This window comes from Acartia tonsa, chromosome 5, assembly GCF_053477335.1.
Source record: "Acartia tonsa isolate MP-2025a chromosome 5, ASM5347733v1, whole genome shotgun sequence".
Taxonomy (NCBI): Eukaryota; Metazoa; Arthropoda; class Copepoda; order Calanoida; family Acartiidae; genus Acartia; species Acartia tonsa.
In genome coordinates this window covers 33,999,802-34,019,172 of record NC_137264.1, presented here as the reverse complement: position 1 = coordinate 34,019,172, position 19,371 = coordinate 33,999,802, and the positions used below count along the sequence as shown (strand labels likewise).

The 19,371-nt window shown below is 30.0% G+C and overlaps 2 protein-coding genes across 3 annotated transcripts in view; one reads left to right on the top strand and one right to left on the bottom strand.

Annotated features, from left to right (window-relative positions):
• Window positions 1-8,911, top strand: part of LOC145319984 (uncharacterized) — a 35,307-nt gene extending 26,396 nt beyond the window's left edge. For both annotated transcript variants that reach the window (XM_080162396.1, XM_080162397.1), the window contains 2 exons: window positions 1,829-1,935; window positions 7,795-8,911. In XM_080162396.1, coding sequence (XP_080018522.1) covers window positions 1,829-1,935; window positions 7,795-7,864 — 177 coding nt within the window. In that variant the 3' untranslated portion in view covers window positions 7,865-8,911. The remainder of the gene's footprint in view (window positions 1-1,828; window positions 1,936-7,794) is intronic.
• A 1,402-nt stretch (window positions 8,912-10,313) lies between these two features.
• Window positions 10,314-19,371, bottom strand: part of LOC145319981 (nicotinamidase-like) — a 70,414-nt gene continuing 61,356 nt past the window's right edge. Inside the window, exons 14-16 of the mRNA XM_080162392.1 lie at window positions 18,820-18,874; window positions 17,171-17,206; window positions 10,314-13,603 (exon numbers count right to left, since the gene is read on the bottom strand). Coding sequence (XP_080018518.1) covers window positions 17,171-17,206; window positions 18,820-18,874 — 91 coding nt within the window. The 3' untranslated portion in view covers window positions 10,314-13,603. The remainder of the gene's footprint in view (window positions 13,604-17,170; window positions 17,207-18,819; window positions 18,875-19,371) is intronic.

Below are 19,371 nucleotides of genomic sequence, written 5' to 3'. Positions count from 1 at the left end.
TTTTTGTCCCTATTTTTCATATAGATATTCATTTCGTTTATTGACGGATTTGTAAAATTATTAATTATAGCTAAATCCAATAACTCTTAATCCTTCAACAAATTTTCCTCACACTCACTTTCCCATGGACATAGACGTTTTTTTCTGTTTTAGTGGGTGGGGAGGGGGAGGAGGGTTCTAGGAAAATCTTGAATGATTATACGACCTTTGAAATTTTTTTATATACTGCACATTGCTACCAGGTTGAAACCTGGTGTTAACAGCGTCAAAGCTAAAGTTGTATATTAGGCATTAATAGATAGAGTAGGGAATGCATTGCTTAGGCCAAATTATTGCAATGCAAAGATGAACCTTCCATACAAAGATCGTACAATCAAAGGGTTGGTAGTCCATCATATCTGAGTGTACAAAAAGTAATTTAGCGAGGTATTAATCCTACCTACCTTACCTATGATCATAAAGGAAGGCAACATTCGCTTGGTCAAAACTTTTTGAGCTTGATATGGTTGTACAAATTTTCAGTGTTTAAACTTTTCCACCAAAAGTTTTAGTCTATTATCCTATCCCTTGAGATCCATGATTTGTGATAGATTCAATTTTATAAAATCACAGAGGAGGGAAAGGAAGTACTTTACATGATTACTTTTCGATTTTTATATGGATAGGAATAATTTAACAGAATTTCAGAGAAAAAACATTTTGAATAAATTTTTTTCACAAGTAGAATTGGATGATTTAAATTAATCTCGCCTATATTTTTGTTCTGTTAAGAATATTCATTGAAACGTAAAAAAATCCTGATGATGAGGGCAGTTTTTCCTTCGAAACGTTGAATCAATAAATTTAAAGGTTATCTGCCAGATGCCTTGAGATTATTTATGGTCTGAGGATGTTACGTGTTGGGTCCGTAACCATTCGTCCTACTTATATTTCAGCCTGCTATAATTGTATTTTAAAAGTTGGAGTTCCCCTTTTCTGTTTCATTGAAAAAAAGTTGGTAATTTTAAACGCTTTGCATATGCATATATTAACAGAATATGATTTTCTTGTCATCTTCCTACAAATTTCAGTATCTAACAATGATGGCATTTATAATAAATATATCCATCTATCTACATCTATCTACAAATTACTTTAAAAGCCTGGTCATTGCAGAGAAAATATAGGTCTAATAACTCCTAATACTCGTCATTTATTAAAAAGGATAGAAGTTTTTCCTCAAATTGCCTAGTTGCGCAATAATATTCTCCCTCTCTTATTTTAAAATAAATTTAAAATGTGATAGAGGTAGTTTTCCGTTTGTTTGATTGTAACTTATAGATAAGGCTAAATAGTTTATATTTAGCACTGTAGCCCAGCAGGCTTTTCACCTTTAATTTAATATTTTATAAAAAATAAGAAGGGGGGAGGGATCAATGCTCTATAGGCACTTTGAGAGAATGTACCAAAGGTTACATTTATAATACACTGTATGTAAAACTCTGTACAGTATTATAATGTAAAATCGAATTATCTAGTGAATTCATTATAGTTCAAATCCAATACAATTTTCCCTCTGCCTACGTGTTAGAGTTACCTTAGCCATACAAAGGCAGGGCCAGGGATAAATGGACGATTAACTGATATACATCCCCAATGATGATAAACAAAATTACACTTAATGTAGAATAAAATTATCGGTGGAAAAGTATAGACTTTTCTAGTCTCGAACAATGAATAAGGTTAAGTTGTTAAAAACTTTGGGAACCAATACAACTTACAGTCCAATGTCCTCTTCCACAACATGACCTAAGACATAGAATGTCTAATTTTCTATCTTCTTGTCTAGGATGTTACTGAGTTGACCCACTTGCTGTCTTCTGGTGGCGGAAGCACGCGCGCAATTGAGCGCCTGGACAAGAGTATTGCTCAGCTCAGGGATATGTTCACTGTCAGGTATATCTTTATCCCTCTTATACGAAGCGACTCTAACGTTACACGCAGTGCATCTGCTCGTCGTTGGTAATGAGGTGTAAGGTTCGAATTTCGACCAAAACCGTGTCATAACTAAAGTCCTAAAATGTTTTTTTACCCACAGCTGCTATGTCGGATGTGTGGCATTAATATCATGAGTAATGGGAAGGCTTTGGCCAAAAATTTGGGAATATCCTTGGGACTTACGACATAGGTCCTGCAATTAAAAGGTTGGTAGTCTGAAATAGTTAGGAATAGGATTTTAGTATCTTAGGACCCAGTATAAAGTTCTGACCCTTCATTGTTATCAACCGTTTATTTGTCTATATATCCAAGAATAAGACATAACATTAAACTAAAAGCATAGATAATAAAAAATGTGTCAAAACTCATAAGTTTTTGTTTATTTTTGTTGTGATAATATTTCCTCTTTTGAACTTTATTGTTCTATCTATCGTTATTTCTCTTCTCTAATGCAATACTTAAAAACAGCTCTCAGCTCTATTGAATCTCCAAATAATTTTTTTCTCTTCAAATTAGATACCTTTTATCTTTTTGTACTTACAATTTTATTTGTTCTTTATTTGAATAATGTTACAACAATCTTATCTTCTATGTATGTATTTATCTATCCTGCTATATTTATAAATCCTACAAAGAAACTCCAATGAAAATATTTGTGATAAAAGGTTTAGTGATTTTTATACTAAAAATCTTTATGAAATATAGATAGATATGTATTTCAACATAAGTATGCAAAAAATATTATTGCACATATTTACATATTCTTGTGCATGGTTTGGTACTTTCATAACCTGATTTAGCCGTTGCAAAAGCTTAAAATATCAATTAAAGACAAACAAATCTAAATAAAAATGGGTTCTAGCTACATTAAACTTTAATAAGATGATTATATTGTGATATAAACATATGTATAACATAATAGTTTTTAACAGAATAAATAAATAAATAGTAAGGTATTTACACTGGGGTGAGAAAATTGTTATAATTCTAAAATGAATGATAGTAGATTTTGTCTTCTTTTAAAGACAAATTATTTGGCAATTTATTTGATAATATCAGAATAAACTTGAATTCAAAGTAATACTGCATTAACAAATTATTCTTTTACCTCAAATGTAAGAAAAATGAAAAATGACAACTGTTCTGAATATTAATATTTTATTTGTAAAGAATAAGATTCTTGTATTTGTCTTGTTATTGTTATCTTATAAATTACTTTTTTCAACTTTATTATTCCTTTTTTCGTTTATGATACAGCAATACGTATTTTCTCTCTACAATACATGGACTTATACATCCTTGTTTATGGTGTACTGCAATTCTGTACTTAGGTTACTTAGTAACCTTTCAAAGTACTTTTACAATAAATAGCGGCTACTCCCAAGGAGGCCCCTAAGGGTACTTTTTGATTTGGTATTTTTCTAGACGCGGTTTCTCTTAGAAGGATAGATGTATATATGAATACATTTATAGTCCACATAGAATGAAATACATTTATCTATATCTTAGTATAAGAGTCTTCACTGTACAAAAAACTGATAGACATTCTTCTACTTTTATATGAGAATTTATGAACTTGTATTGATCTCTCCAATTCTCCCGTCTCACTTACTCAGGGATCTTAAGGGACAAGAGTCAATGGACTATTAATTGATATACGTCCCAAATGATGAGAAACAAAGTTACCTCTTCTGAAGATTAATAGTATTGGTTGGAAAGTTTGTACTCAACTAGTTTGAAACCAACCAATCAATATAAAAGTACCCAAAGTTTTTGAGCCAATGAAGAAAGCAAGAAAACTTGTTCATAAAACTTTGGGTACCAGTGTAATTTACAGTCCAATATTCCAATATTGGTATGCCAATAGAGCCTTGACCATGATAAAATTAACTTATAAAGAAAATATGAAAGTATATAACTTCGAGGAAGGTAGGAGACATTAGACTGTAAACTATACATATATAGTACCCAATATTTATAAAAACACCTCTTCCATTGGTTGCCTTAAAAACTTTGGTTACTTTTATATTGATTGGTTGGTTCAAACTAGAGGTCAACTTTTCAATAATATTTTAACCTATTCATAGTATAGTTGCAGCTACAGATTCACTGATATCATATCTCACCGGTAATTTAATTATTATGCAGGCCTAGCTTTTCTACAAAAAAAATCACGAAACCTTTGGAAGTTAGGTGGGGGTATATCTTGTTTATTCATGTTACTAAACAGGGGTGGGTAAGAAGGGGAGGAAAAGGGGAAGGGGGTTGTGGGGAAATTTTCCTGTAGAATTGTTTGTCAGAATCACTTTTCCCTGGTTATTATGAATGTATGAGCGTTGCGTTTAGGTATGATGAGTCGTGGACACTGAGCTCTTTATTGACGGACGGACGTAAAGAACCCAAATATAATGATGCTACTCGTCAAAAAACCCGCGACCGTGGCTCAACACGTAGCGCATCCGCTCGTCGTCAGAAAGGTGAATCTCGGACCAACACCGCGTCATAACTAAAAGACGTTAAAAATGATTCCTACTGCTGCTATGTCAGGTGCGCGACATAAATAGTAAGAGTAGGGGGAATGCCTTGGCCCACAACAGGCGCAACTTACTACCATGCACAGTTAGGACTTCTCAGACAAAGGTCGTGCAATCAAAGGGTTGGTTGTCTGATAGGCAAATGGACGCTTTACACCGCAAGCATAGGGCTTAGGGCTGACAACCCTATCCCATATCCATAAAAAAAAGTCACATTGTTACAGAAACACTGACCAATTGTCAGCGGCCTATGCTTCCCATGTGGAGTGAAAAGGGCTTGTTACTTACTGTTACTCGTCAAAATGTATTTAATTAGAAATAAGAAATAAACACATTAAAATCGTTTAAATGACATTACAATTTATTTCAAAACTTTTTCGAAAGTAAAATAAAAACAAAATATAATATCTTGAAAGTTTTTATGGCTAGTGCAACTTTTATTATTTTAATTTTGCAATATTCTGGTATATACCTGTTTTACACTGCACAATCACATTGAAAAGTTTTACAGCAGCGAAGCTAAGATTGTGCATAGATGTTTGTGTCCTTAAGTTTTTTTGTTTTTGAAATCCAACGCTTTCACACAAAGCATTGATTCCCCTTTCATAACTTAAGTCAAATAAAAACTTAAGACGGAGGTAGTTTTTTGTTTGTTTACTTAGTATTTTAGGATAGGATATGTACTGGGTATCCCAGCAGGTTTAGGACCTCCCGCTGGGAGTTAGGCATAGGAAAAATAACAATCTACCCTCTTTGTGAAGATTTTATAGTACTAATTTAAATCATTTAATGACTTAAGAAAGAAGATCGTAGTGGGGTGTCACTGCCCCTTTAAGCCCCCCCCCCCCCCCCGGTCCCCACTCCTGATAAATAAAGAAGCACAAAATGGACTTTTTATGATTAAAGCATTTTACCTGTTTTAATTGGATAATCTCTGGAGGACGGAATACACCATTAAGTCTCATTTGGATAATCTCTGAACCAAATCTTGGAGTGCATACGTCTTACAGACATCTAACTCTTTAATTGCACGAACTTTGTCTAGAAGTTTATACTAATAAGATGCACCCATTTTGGGCTAAAGGGTTCCAAATATTGATATCGTGCATATATCAGCAATAAAAACATTTTTAACGTGTCAATCACCTTAGAACTAATTTGTTGAAAAGGCTTCGCTATTTCTGTACATATTAGTCCTAGTTTTCAAAGGAAATAATTCGTTACAAATTTGAAAAGTGCATTATAATAATAAAATTTACAAAAGACAGAGTATTTCCATAACAAGGGTCAGAGTCAGACTACTTTAAAACGGATTTGAATTATTATGATTTTATTCTTTTTTTGGCAATATGTTGTTTTTGATAGTTTTTACTATAAATCCTCAAATGAATCATTATGCAGTTTAAACTTAAATTGTTGTCTTTATATATAGCTTTATGGCTTTCACAAAAATGTCGGTTTCTATAGTAAAGATAATATATGTATAAGTATAGATATATAATCCAATAACTACGTGGATCCAGTGTTGAGGACTTTTTTCGTCTGCTAACAATGTAGCGACTTGGCTGTGTTAATATTTCCGACGCTGTTGACTGACATTCAAAGACCCAATTAAAAGTCAACTCTGCGCAGAGTCCATAGGATGGGGACATTCAGTTATTAACCCCTTCCCCCTCTATTCTTTTACTTTAATGTATAAATGTAAGGACGTATCGCCATTTTAAAGTACTTTACCAATACTATCTTGATTACAAAACGACAGAAGTTAAAAAACAAGCAACATTAATGTTGAAAAAATGATCTATTTATTTATCAAGTAGGATAAACCTACTAATGTCTTGTATACTCTAATTATAGAACAGCAGCGGAAATAAAAAGTATGTTCAAGCTAGATTGCCACTTCCAAAGTGCTAATTCACAATTTCAATGTTGTTCATTCATTTTAGCAGTTTTTTTTTTTCATGTTGTGTGAAGAACAAACATTACACATTTAACTCAAAGTCTTTTTTAAAGTCCTTGTTATTGCTATTTTTTCCAATTCATACCCATTTTACCCTGTGTCAATTTAAAACTTTGGAGCCAAAACTTGTGCAAAATAATGTTAAATTGCTAAGGGTCAAAGAATTTACTTTGTATGTTTGGATAAACATACATTGCCAGGGATCTTAAGGGATAAAACAGTGGACGAATACAATTATGATAAACAAATTTACTACTTCTGTTGATTATAAATATTTGTGTAAAAGATGTAATACCAGACTTCAGGAAAATTTTTAAGCCAACGAACTAGATAGCTGTGTTTAACAATTTTGTTACAAGCTGTTTGTTTATCCCTTAAGATCCCTTCCTGTAAATTGCTGATATCTACGCAGTTTTTTTATGCAATAATTGTTCAATTCTTAGTTTCTAGATTTATTTTAAAACACATAATCACTGTAGAAATATTGCTTAAGATAAGCTGCAATAGTGCTTTGATGCAGCTGTATCTTAACTAACTACACAACCAGTAAAATACTTTTTATTTGGTTATTATCAAAATTTTTAATGGGTCAGGAAATTTAAGTTTCTTTTTATTAGGCTTCAGAGATTTAATAGAATAAGAATTAGATTAAAAAGATTTTTCTATATGTATATTAAAAACTTTTTACTAAATAGCCTAGGCCATACAAAAAATATCGTTATAATTTTGAAATGGAAAAAACACTACATCGATTAAGTTCTGGATTTTAGTGAAGCTTTGTAGACGTAGAATGTTTTAGGCCATTTATCTTTACAGAATGTCATAGGATGGTTTTAGGCTTCTTTGTATAAAGGTTCCCTAGATGCTTGGGTTGCAACCGTTATTATACTAAAACATAACAGACCAATTTAATATTAAAATTCCTATAACTTATACCTTTACTTACTGAAGCTTTTTTTTTACTTAGACATAAGTCATTTCTATTTTTTGATTGTGAAATCATAACAAAACGTTTTATACAAGAATCCTTTAGATAATAGGTATATTAGAAGCTATTTTCAGCGCCTTTATGACGTCATACAATGCAAATGACTAATGATAGGCCATTAAACAGACTAAATAACAAATGGCAGGCCAGTATACATTTTAATTGACCAATTGTAGGCTAGTATACGTCATTTTTTATAGGCACTATAAAAAGCTTCAGGTATATATAAAAAGAATAGCATTTTAAAAATCTTTTTGAATGTAGTCATCAATATATCTTCATTTACATTATTTTGAAATTTTAACTTAGCAATGTAATTCTTGTTTTTTGTCTAGGGATGGTATAATGAGCGAATTAAAGAACGAAGATTTGCAGAGCACCCTTTCTCCAGCTGCTGCTGAATAGACAGCTTTGTCAGAGTTGTAGAGTAGCCATGCTCAAATTATTTATCAGATCCAGGGATATAGGGATGAAGCAACAAAAAATTAATCTTCCGCTCCCAATTATAATTAACAAAATTACACCTTTGTTAGATTTAAACAATTGGGAGTCAATCTGAAATAATGCTATTTTGAACTTTATTGTTCCCTTTAATTTAAACTACTAAATTCAGATTCACAATTTTTGGGGAAAGATTCATTTATTGTTTTTTTGTTCCCCTTCTTACTGGATAAAATATCTTATTTTTCAAGTAAAGCCTCGCCCCCTTAAATTTCTGAATTAGTTTCCCACATGGATAACAAAAAAGCAAGAAAATTACGAAGGGGGGAGGGACAGGGAGACCTACTTGAAAATGAGACATTTTACATATTCTTACGATTTTGTGTATTGCTAAAAATTCTGTATTTCAAATTTTTATACTTTTATAATCTAAATTTAATAACAATGACTGATTGTATTTTAGAAGGATCTCAACCTTATTAGTTTTTTTTGCAATAATTTGTTAAGCTTTTTATCTTTTTATTTTGACTAGATTATACTCAAAATATTATATTTTTCCCTAAAAATCTCAACAACAAAAAAATAAAATAAAAATGAAAGATTTTTAAAGGAAAAATACTATTGTAAATATGTGCTGTTATAGTAGACTAATATATTATTATCGAGTACTCTCATTCTATACACTTTATTCATTTTCTATTAATCTTTCTTTTTCAGGTTTTTATAATTGGTTTATTCAACATTTTCTTACTTTCAAAGAATATTAAAAGTGTGAAAATCTTTATCTAGTAAAATCAAGATTTGTGGCTTTTAAAAAAATTTTAAGTAAAATAACAAATTGGATATGTTCTTGGTTGTGCGCCCCATCCTCCTACATGCCAGTTTAGAAATTATAATGAACAGACAGACAAACCTATGATTTATAAGGATTTAATTGTTTGTGAATGGATAAAATTTAAAATCTACATAGATTAGAATAAAAAAAACCATATTTGCAAATATTGAAGTAAAACATCCTGGAAATTAAATTAACATAATCTGAAAATAAAGAAGATTGATTATTATAATATTTTTAATATTCTTCTCTGCTTGCAAGATTTTAAATTTAAATAAATCTTGTGTTTGTCTATAAATTGACAAGACGTAAAGACTTAAAAAATGACAATATAAACTTACATTAGAGGTAGCTTTTAGTTAAAAAATATCACGACATTAAATAAAAGTAGTCGTGGCTGTCACATTACCAACTTCCAATTATTGCAATAATTAATTTGACTGTATAAAAGTTATTTTGACTGCAATTTTATCAACATTAATATAAGTCATAAAGTAATTAACTGTTATCATCATTTAGAATTAGCAACTTTTTGTTGTTGATATAATAACAGTTTGAAAGTTGTTGAGCAATACAGATAATTTAATTTACTGATTTCGAGTGTTTATGACATATTGTAAACTTTACGAGCTATTTCTGTCAGACTGTAAAATTCACTAAAAGTAGGGATAAAATAATTTTAGATTAATTTAATGTTGATATCAGTATTTAATTGATAAATAATAATGAATGAATATCTTTTAGCATTAAAATGATCCTTCCATTTTGATTAAATGAACCCTAATCCTATCTTTAATGTAACATCCTTTTTTTACTGAACTATTTTTAAACCATTTATTGTTAGTTTGACTTAAACATAATACTAGATGAAAATATACTACCCTAATTTTCATTGCCCTTGTAGACTGATATTCCAGTGATGTTAACAGAATTGTTTTCTATTTTAATCTTTAACAAAATTTCTTTATTCCATTGTTTAAAACTTATAAAATAAATTACAAAATTGTTTTGAACTTTTGAGAAATTTTTCTTTCAAACAGTCAGAATGAAAGTTTCACGGAAAATAAGTTTTAAACAAAATTTTCAGTAGAAAGCTTTTGACATTGAGATCACTGTTATTTAATATGTACTTAAACTTTTTATGTAACCTTTTTAAAAAAAAAACACATATACTACAATAATGAGTTAATATATGAGCTTTCATTATTTACTCATTAGATTTCAAAGAGTGGGGGGTATTAATATTTTTATATAAATCTAGGATATTTAAGAATTTTTATTAACTGTTTAGGAGATCTTGATTTAAGCACAAGCGTCCAATTTTTTTCAAAAAACCATGAAAGTAAATCCAATAAATTTTTTTTTAATTGAATAAGTTATTAAATAAACCAATTTTAAACGCGCCTTGAATATTACCAAACTATTATTTAGTTTATTTTAATTTTTAGCAAAAGTTATTTTAATTAAAAGCCATTGAAGTGCACACGAATAAGAAAATCATCAAAAAATTGGCTAACTAAAACAACTTTTGCTACAATGTTTTTTAACTATTGTAATTTTAATTTATTAACTAACAAATTGTAGGTTAAATAACATATATTTGGTAATTGTATTAATACAAATAGCATTTTCAATAAATGAGGATATTAATATATTTACAAGTTTTGATTATTTTATACAATACATATTTTCAGTGTTAAAATAAAAGTGTGACATCTTTTTTGTTACATAGCTACCTTACAATCAGGCAAGTCCGTACGTTCGTTATTAATAAGAAGAGATAAATATAAATTTTAAGGTAGTATAAGATAGTAGAGTTGATAGAAGAAACCTACAGGCATAGTAACCCCGTAAGAATAGGGATCCAAAGGGTTAAGGCCATTGTTGGTGTTAGATACATCTTTTTCTAATAATGAAATAAAAGGGGGAAGTGGTCGTGAGTATATTTATTAGTAAGCATGAAAGATTTCCCTTTGCTTTTTTTAGATTAATATCATTTATCGAATAATATATTCAAAATTGCAACAAAAATGAGCAATTAAATTTTATTGTATCTATTGACTTATATTTTAACACTCAAAATACATTTTTACATAAGAAAGATATTTTTATAGGTTAAGGATATATTTTTAACTGAGAAACAAAATAATCTAATTAATTAGTTATATAAGCTTCATAAACAAACAGACATTCAAGTATTTAGATCAAGTAATTAATTAAGTGTTTAACTTTTATCAACGATCCCAAAAACACACATCCACAATACATGCTTGAAATATCTGTCAATTTAATATGATAAAGGATAATAATTCTTTTCACGAAAAAAAATGGAATCTTAATTAATTTTGTTACTTTGGAATACATTTTTAACGAATACCCTTTATATACTTTTTAAAAATCAGTTTAGCTTTTCTTTACTTATTTTTGTCTATCGGACTTTAAGCCTGATACTTTGTAAAAGAAGTATAATTTCTTTGTAAAATAAGAAAGTCTTCAAATGCTCTAAAATAACAATTTTCCGTTGATTAGGATATTATTCATTTTAAAACATAAAGAATAATGTACAGTAATTTTTATTTATATGAAATCCTTAAAATCTACTTAGAGAATCTAAATATCAATTTAATGAGTAAAAGAGAAAATAACTAATTTTATAACTATAATATTAAAATTCAATATAATAATATAATTTAAAATCTTACATTTAAAATTTATATTTTTTAACTTTAATCTAAGTTTTAAAATGTTGTAATTGTATTAAGCTAGAAAAGTTAAAATTCTGAAAGATATTTTCTGATTAAATATGAGGTTACTGAAGTGAGATATTTCTCACTTGAAGAAAAACGAATTTACCACTAAATTTTCACTCTAACTTGTTGGATAATGTTTCCACAATATTAACATTTTTACAAGCACTAGAGTTTACAAAGTTTTAGCTATTCCCGTGAAGATTACGTTTTTCAATATTTTTAGATTTTAATGTTTTAATTTTATCTAAGTAAGTTTTTTTTCAAAGTTTTTCAATGTTTTCAAAAAATTAGAAAAAAATCTTCGACCTAAAAAACATTGAGAACAAAATCTTCCAGTGAAAACATCCAATAGTGTAAATGCTAATCTTTCTAGTTAACCGAGAAAAAATGGATTGATTTGTTTTTTCTTCATGTGAAATACCCCCTCTGTTGCTACATTAAAAGGGAGTATCTTTTGAATAAGGAAATATTACAGCAAATATTATATTAAAGTGCTAGTGAGTGCACAGAAATTTACAAGGTATAGACCCCAGGGATCTAAGGGGATAAGACAATGGCTAATAGATTGATGCTCATCCCCAATGATAATACAAAAAATGCCCCTTTTGTAGATTACAATTAGTGATTGAAACGTTTGGACACCCAACTTAATGAAACAACAAATCACAATTCGAAAAAAAATCCCCAAAGTTGTTAAGCCAACGAATAAGAAACCGTTATTATAAATCTAGTGTAATAAATAGCCAAATGTCCCCTTCCTCAATACGATTGTTTAGTTAAGGGGTGAAAACGTTCTTGAAAATTAACAAGGATGATAGCTCCCATAGTTAACAAAAGTCTAAAAAGGGTTATGTAAAGATACTCCCTCTAACTATCTAAACTAATTTTACAATGTTTTATTTGTAATAAGGCGGCTTTTATACAATACATACAATACTACTACGCTAATAGAATAGATTTTGTTAAAAAGTGTATGAGGGATAACTCCACATGGATATGGGGGTAACATATTTTCCGGGGACATTTTCATTAAATATGCCTAGGGCTTACAAGTATTTAGATATGAAGTTTATTTTGTATCTTATTTTTTTTATGTACAGATATGTGCATTGCAATCCTCAAAGAATAATATATAATTTCTTTTTGGTAATATGTAATATTGTTGTAATGTATAAATACCTAATAAAGGCATCTAGTCTATAAGTAAAATATGCATTCTTAAATTATAAACTCTACGGTAGTAAGTTTTATCTTTTACAGACATTACCTGCCAAAATTTGTTTTCTGATCATGATGGCATACATTTGAATGATGTATGTTAACTTTATAGCATTTAGGAAAGTTGCCTGATAATGAAGTCGACATCATATCTTGTGTCTTTTGTTGATCTAATGCAAAAACATTTTTGAACATATTTTAAAAGTCGTAGAATTAATAATTTGATATAAATATAACAATAATAGTTTTAAGGTATCTACAGTGGTCAGATATTTCATACAATTTAGCAGGGCTCGGCATCCACATGTTAGCAGCTATTAAGCCGCTAAATAAAATCCCTTTATCGGCTTCATTTTTTTTACTTAACTGGCAATTTTATTTAAAAAATAATGCTAGGCAAATTTCAAAGTTGTTAACAGTAGCTTTCATTGTATTCGGCTGCCGAGCCCTGATATTTAGAAATTACAGGTTTGGTGATATAGCAACAAAAAATTGTTTAGTCTTTAACTTTTCGGTTAGGCCAAAAGAAACAGATTATTAATATTTTTTTTTCTCTTGAAAAATAACAGAACAAAAATTAAACGATAAATCTTATTATATATAGCTTGTAGAAATGTTGGAGACAAAAAGGTATTCTTTTGGTGCAAAATCCAAGTTATTACGACAGTTCACATAAAATATTATTTTTACTTTTTTTTCAAACGAATATCCGAAAAAATGGAATAATTAATTCCCGTTTTCTAAAAGATGATTTTTCGAGAAAAAAAAATTATATTTTTATGAAACATATTTTAACTAATTTTAATTGACATTAGATTACATTAATTTCCAAATATTATTATTTAAAATTTTTAATTGTTGATTTTAAGGTCATTATTTTTCTGCTTAGCTGCGCTGAACCTAAAAATAAGGACGATTTTATCTTCTCAACATTCCCATTAGTATGAAGCATAATTAAATATAAAACATCAATAGCGTACGGACTACTTTTAAGCATCTTTTCAGCCGCTTTCACTTTATACAACAAATTTTCTCGGCTCCTACACGGCTGAAACTTCTTGCCAATATTCCCTTCTTTATGATCAGTAAAAAGGTATGAAAAAAAACTATGATAGTCTGACTGCTTTTGAGCAGCTTTTAAGTTGCTTTTCTTTTTAAAACTCTCAGACATAAACCTTAATTTTTAAGGTTTCGTGATTTTAAGTTTTTTCATATTTATTTGCATCTATCTTTCTTTCTTTTCTTTGTTATGATAACCGTTAATCCGCTCTATAACTAACTTTGACCCTTTGTTTATTTCATAATGGATTTTGTGCTTCGCTACTTATGGATGTTGTCATCCTTGTTTTGTAGTTGAATAGTGTGATTATAAGCAATACATTAGAATTTGATTTTATTAATTGATTTGATCGGACAGAATATTAGATTAACTGCCATTTTTCGATAAAAATAACAAAAGTTTTTTTTAAAGATATTTGTTAAGCAAAGGATAGAACTTGTATAAAATAAGTTATTGTACAATGCTAAAAATATACTGCTGAAAAGGGGAAAACTTGGTTAACAAACTTCGGTGAACTGAAATTAGTTTCCGAATGTGAACACATTTTCCTAGGTGTTTCCCAATCCTATCTCAATATTTGCTACTAGCTAAAAAACCTTCAAACTTCCAAAAAAAAAATCAAAAGAAGGTGTATCAACTATTTTTTTTATAGCTAGCCGGTTCTTTTAGTAAGTAGTAGATGTAAAATTTTTCATAGAATTCAGATATGCAATCGGTTTTTTTGTAGACCTCTTATTTTTTAAGTAATTTAAGTTTTAAAAAAAAAAAATTAAGTCGATTTTAAGGTACTAAAATGCAACAAAAAAAAGAAAGAAAATGGTCATTATGAACAAAAATAGTAAGATCTTTAATTTGACACCTTACTTTTTCAATTCTGTCAGGTAATTATTGAAAAAATCGATTTTTTTAAACCCACGAGAATAAAAACTTTGAACTTAATTTTATTATTTCACAAATAAAAAAATATGGGTTCATATATACCATTAGAATCAGAAAAATATTACGAATCCATTGTAAGCAAAATTGAAAAAAAAAGTTTACAATATAGTATATAAACTACAATAAAAGGAATTATATGAAAATATCATATTATGTTGTACAGGCAACGTCTTAATTCTTCAATTGAGTATAAAAATGGGAAGGGGGTAAAGAGGGGGTAAAGAGGGGGTAAAAAAGGGAAGACAATAGTGTTGTCTGAACAAAAAAAATAATTGGCCATTTCTTTAATTTTTTAATTTTTTAATTTTTTTCAATTTTGCTTACAATGGATTCGTAATATTTTTCTGATTCTAATGGTATATATGAACCCATGTTTTTTATGTCTGTTTGAGAAAATATTTAGGTCTAAAGTTTTTATTATACCGAGGTTAAAAAAATAGATTTTTTCAATAATTACTCAACAGAATTTTAAAAGTAAGGTGTCAAATTAAAGATCTTACTATTTTTGTTCTTACTGACCATTTTCTTCTTTTATTTTGTTGCGTTTTAGTACCTTAAAACCGACTTAATTATTTTTTTTAAAAACTTAAATTACTTAAAAAATAAGAGGTCTACAAAAAAACCGATTGCATATTTGAATTCTATGAAAAATTTTACATCTACTACTTACTAAAAGAACCGGCTAGCTATAAAAAAAAAAGTTGATACAACTTCTTTGAAAAATTAAAACTTTGAATGTATAATGTATAAATCGTTAATACATTCAAATTTTGATTTTTTTTTGAAGTTTGAAGGTTTTTTAGCTAGTAGCAAATATTGAGATAGGATTGGGAAACACCTAGGAAAATGTGTTCACATTCGGAAACTAATTTCAGTTCATCCAAACTTCATAAAGAAGTCAAAACATTATTACAATAGATAGATTTATAACCCTAGATGATCAATCAAATACAATAATTTTTTATATCTGACTTGAAAACTATTCTACTATTTTGTTTATTAAAGTACTTTTTCCTTATAATAGCATGTAGAATACTTGGGTGTAAATAACAGATATAAAACTATGACGTCATTGAGAATATAATTTATTTTCGTACAAAATAAAACAAGTATGATAACTAGCATAGTAGGCATAACAAATCAATTTAAATTTAAAAAGTTGATCTCATATACATGTTCAGCGATTCACCAGGGAGATATGGTATAAAACCTAGAGGGGTGTAAATAGGGAATGTATATTTTGCTTTTTTCCTTCTACACGCCACTGGACATAGATTTATACTGGGATCCTAAAGGATAAGACAATGGACGATAGATATATTTACAGTACACCCCAACTATAATAAACAAATATATAATCCATCAGATTTAGTACCCAAACATAATTCACCAACATAATTTTCAATCCATTGTTCCCTTCCTCCCTGAGGAAAAAATTCATGTACTTTTTGACGGACAAAACAATTTAGAAATTGCTTCACAGCTTATGATTATGATTATGCTTGCAAAAAAACTAAATTAAACTTTTTTGATGGATTTGTGTAGTGTGTTATTATAATTTCCTGTCAGTATAAAAAGTTGTTAAGATTAAACAAGGACAACTATCTTCATTATCGGGGAAGCATTTTAAAAAGTAAATTTGTCAAATGTAATTTAAGCATTAATTATTAATGCATTATATCAAAGCAAGTAAATGGTAATATCTCGTAAACGGCTGGACTGAATAGCATAGTTTATGTGGAATGTAGGGTAAAATATATGAATTTTTTAACAGAGGTTATCAAAACGACACCCATAATATTAAACAATAAATGGCACCTGCAGTCATCTATTCGCAAAAGCAGCTACGACTGAGTGTGACTGATACTGCAGTTAACAATTCTCTGCTACAGGGAACTGCTATAAATAGTACGCTAAACTAACTATGCTTTGGTGTAAACTCACAGAGAGAGAGGGGAGAATGGGCTGTTTATTACACTAGTCCCAAAAGTTCTATAACGTTTATTTTTATTCGTAGGCTTCACAACTTGGGGGACGTAAGTGAATTTTGATTGGTTAGTTCATTAAGTTGAGTGTTCAAAAGTTTTAACTACTAATTTTAATCTACAGAATGGGTAATTTGTGCATTAACATTGGGGATTTACATTTATCGGCCATTTTCTTATCCCTTTTTATATAACTCATCTTTTGGGTCATGGAAAGAAAACGAAGTTGCGGGTTTAATCGTATTTTCACGGTAGCTTTTGAAAGGTTATTTTAGGTTAAGTAAATGTTAATGATTGCCCCGCAGGGCTAGAGTCCCCCGCAGGAACTAGAAATAGGAGAAAAGCTACTGTAAAAATACGACGAAACCAGCAACTTCGTTTTCTTTCCATGAACCCATCTTTTTATTTAAGGGTAATACAGACTAACGTCTAAACACACATAAACACGTGTAAAGTCGCCTTGTTTCTACTAATATAGTTTACCTAGACCCCGTTCTGGTTAGCATTGACATCTCCGTTCTAAATTAGAAAGGATGATTGATCTAATTCTATTAGTTTTTTGTTTATCACCTAACACTAAACTGAAATGTGTTCTTAAAAAATCAAGCATCGATGAAGGATTATAAACACAAAATTTTATAATTTTTTGTTGATTTTTTATGATTTTTGGAGGATTTTTTACAAAAACAAATTTGGTGATCCGGCTACCATAGCCGATTCAGCGACCTAATTTTTTTAAGAATGCACTTGTGATTGAGTTTTCAGTTCAAGGGAAGCTTCATATAAGTAACGATATGGGTTTAGGCCCTTGTCCCTCCTCCTTAAAATGCCGAGCTAGGGATGCAAGTATTTAAAAGTAAATTAAGAAATATACATTAAAAAAATATTGTATATAATAAGTCTGGTGATTATATAATTACTAATTTGGTTGGTTGGCAGCTAATTTACTTTTAAGATTGCCTCTGAGATAAGTTTGTAGCTACTCTATAATCAAACTTATTCTAAATAGATAAGCTTCGTTATAATTTTACTAGCAGGGATCATAAGGGATAAGACAATGAATGAAACATTAACATACATTACCAATGACAAAAAACAAAATTATCCCTATTTTAGATCAATATTATTGAATGAAAAGCTTAATACCAACTAATCAGAATTTATTAGAATTACCCAAAATTGTTTTCATAAAGATGTTTTTTTTAATATAATCATCCTTGTTTTCAGTACTTTTAGTTAAACATTCATTGTATCTTTTTTATTTAAGGTAAAAACCATTTCTTTGAATTGAGCTGGGTTCCTTGGCAGGGAGGGACAGGTCATTGGGTTGCTTATTATGATAGTCCCAAACATTGTAATAGAACGTTTTCTTATTCGTTGGCTTAGTAATTCTTTGGGGACTTTCATTAAATTGTGATTTGTTAGTTCATGAAAAGTCTAGTATTCAACTATTCAAATAGGTAATTTTGTGTATCAACATTGGGAAGAACATCAATTTATCGGGTTATTGTCTTATCTCTTTAGATCCCTGGTTTCTAGGGAACCAAATGATTAATGCTGAAGTACCCGCAGGCATAGGCGTCCAAGGGGGGGGGTAATGGGCCATTTGGCACCCCCAAACGATTTTGGGGGTGCCGTAGGCACCCCCAAATTTTTGTGAACAATACCCCCCCCAAAAAAAAATTACCCCTACCTTGGGGGTGCCGTAGGCACCCCTAACGATTTTGGGGGGGGTATTTACCCCCCCCAAACCATTTTGGGGGGGTAAATACTCCCCCCAAAATAGAAAATCTCTAACAAAAAAAATTTTTGCGCGCTTCGCGCGCATTTTTAATACTAAATTTTTTATAAAATTTAATTTACCCCCCCCAAAAATTTTACCCCGGGGGTAAATTTTGGGGGGGGTAAACAAATTTTACCCCCCCCCCAACAGATTTCAGGGGGGGTAATTACCCCCCCCAAGCAAATTTTACCCCCGGGGTAAAAATTTTGGGGGGGGTAAAAAAAATTTGCGGCGCGCTTCGCGCGCCATTTTACCCCCCCCAAAACCAAATTACCCCTCCCTTAAAAAAATTTTACCCCCCCCAAAATAAAAAGCTTGGACGCCCCTGCCCGCAGGGTTATTAATATACCTGAACAGGGTTGTATTTGCTGTTCTTGTTCTTCAGTGGGTAGATTATACTCTTCCTGAAATATTATTAAATTGGATATTTAAAGAAAATCGGCAGCCCTGCGTCAGCTGTATGTAAGCCTCATGAAAATCAATCTTTTACAATTTTTAGTAAGTAAGCTGGATGACTCAATAGAACCAATATGACAATCCCTCTTTGGCAAAAATTTCAAAGCATCCACACGGGTTTTATTTGAGGCTTAGTTGTCGAGCCCTTGTATCAAGACGTGATTTAACCAATAAGGACATTCCAATATTTCTATTCGAAAAGACTAATTGGCATTAATTTTTATTTAATTAGATTTAAACTAATCATCTTTTGGATATAGTCATTTCAAGAAGTGAGAATGTATCTGTCCTTGTTAAAATGCCTAATGCTGCCATGTAAAGTGCATGACATCAATAGTAAATAGGGTATTGTCTTGATTCATAAACAGGCCCAACGAATTACCACCTGCTTTATTATGACTTTTTATGGATGTTTGGAATAAATTGCTCTCCTTTAGTTATTCTC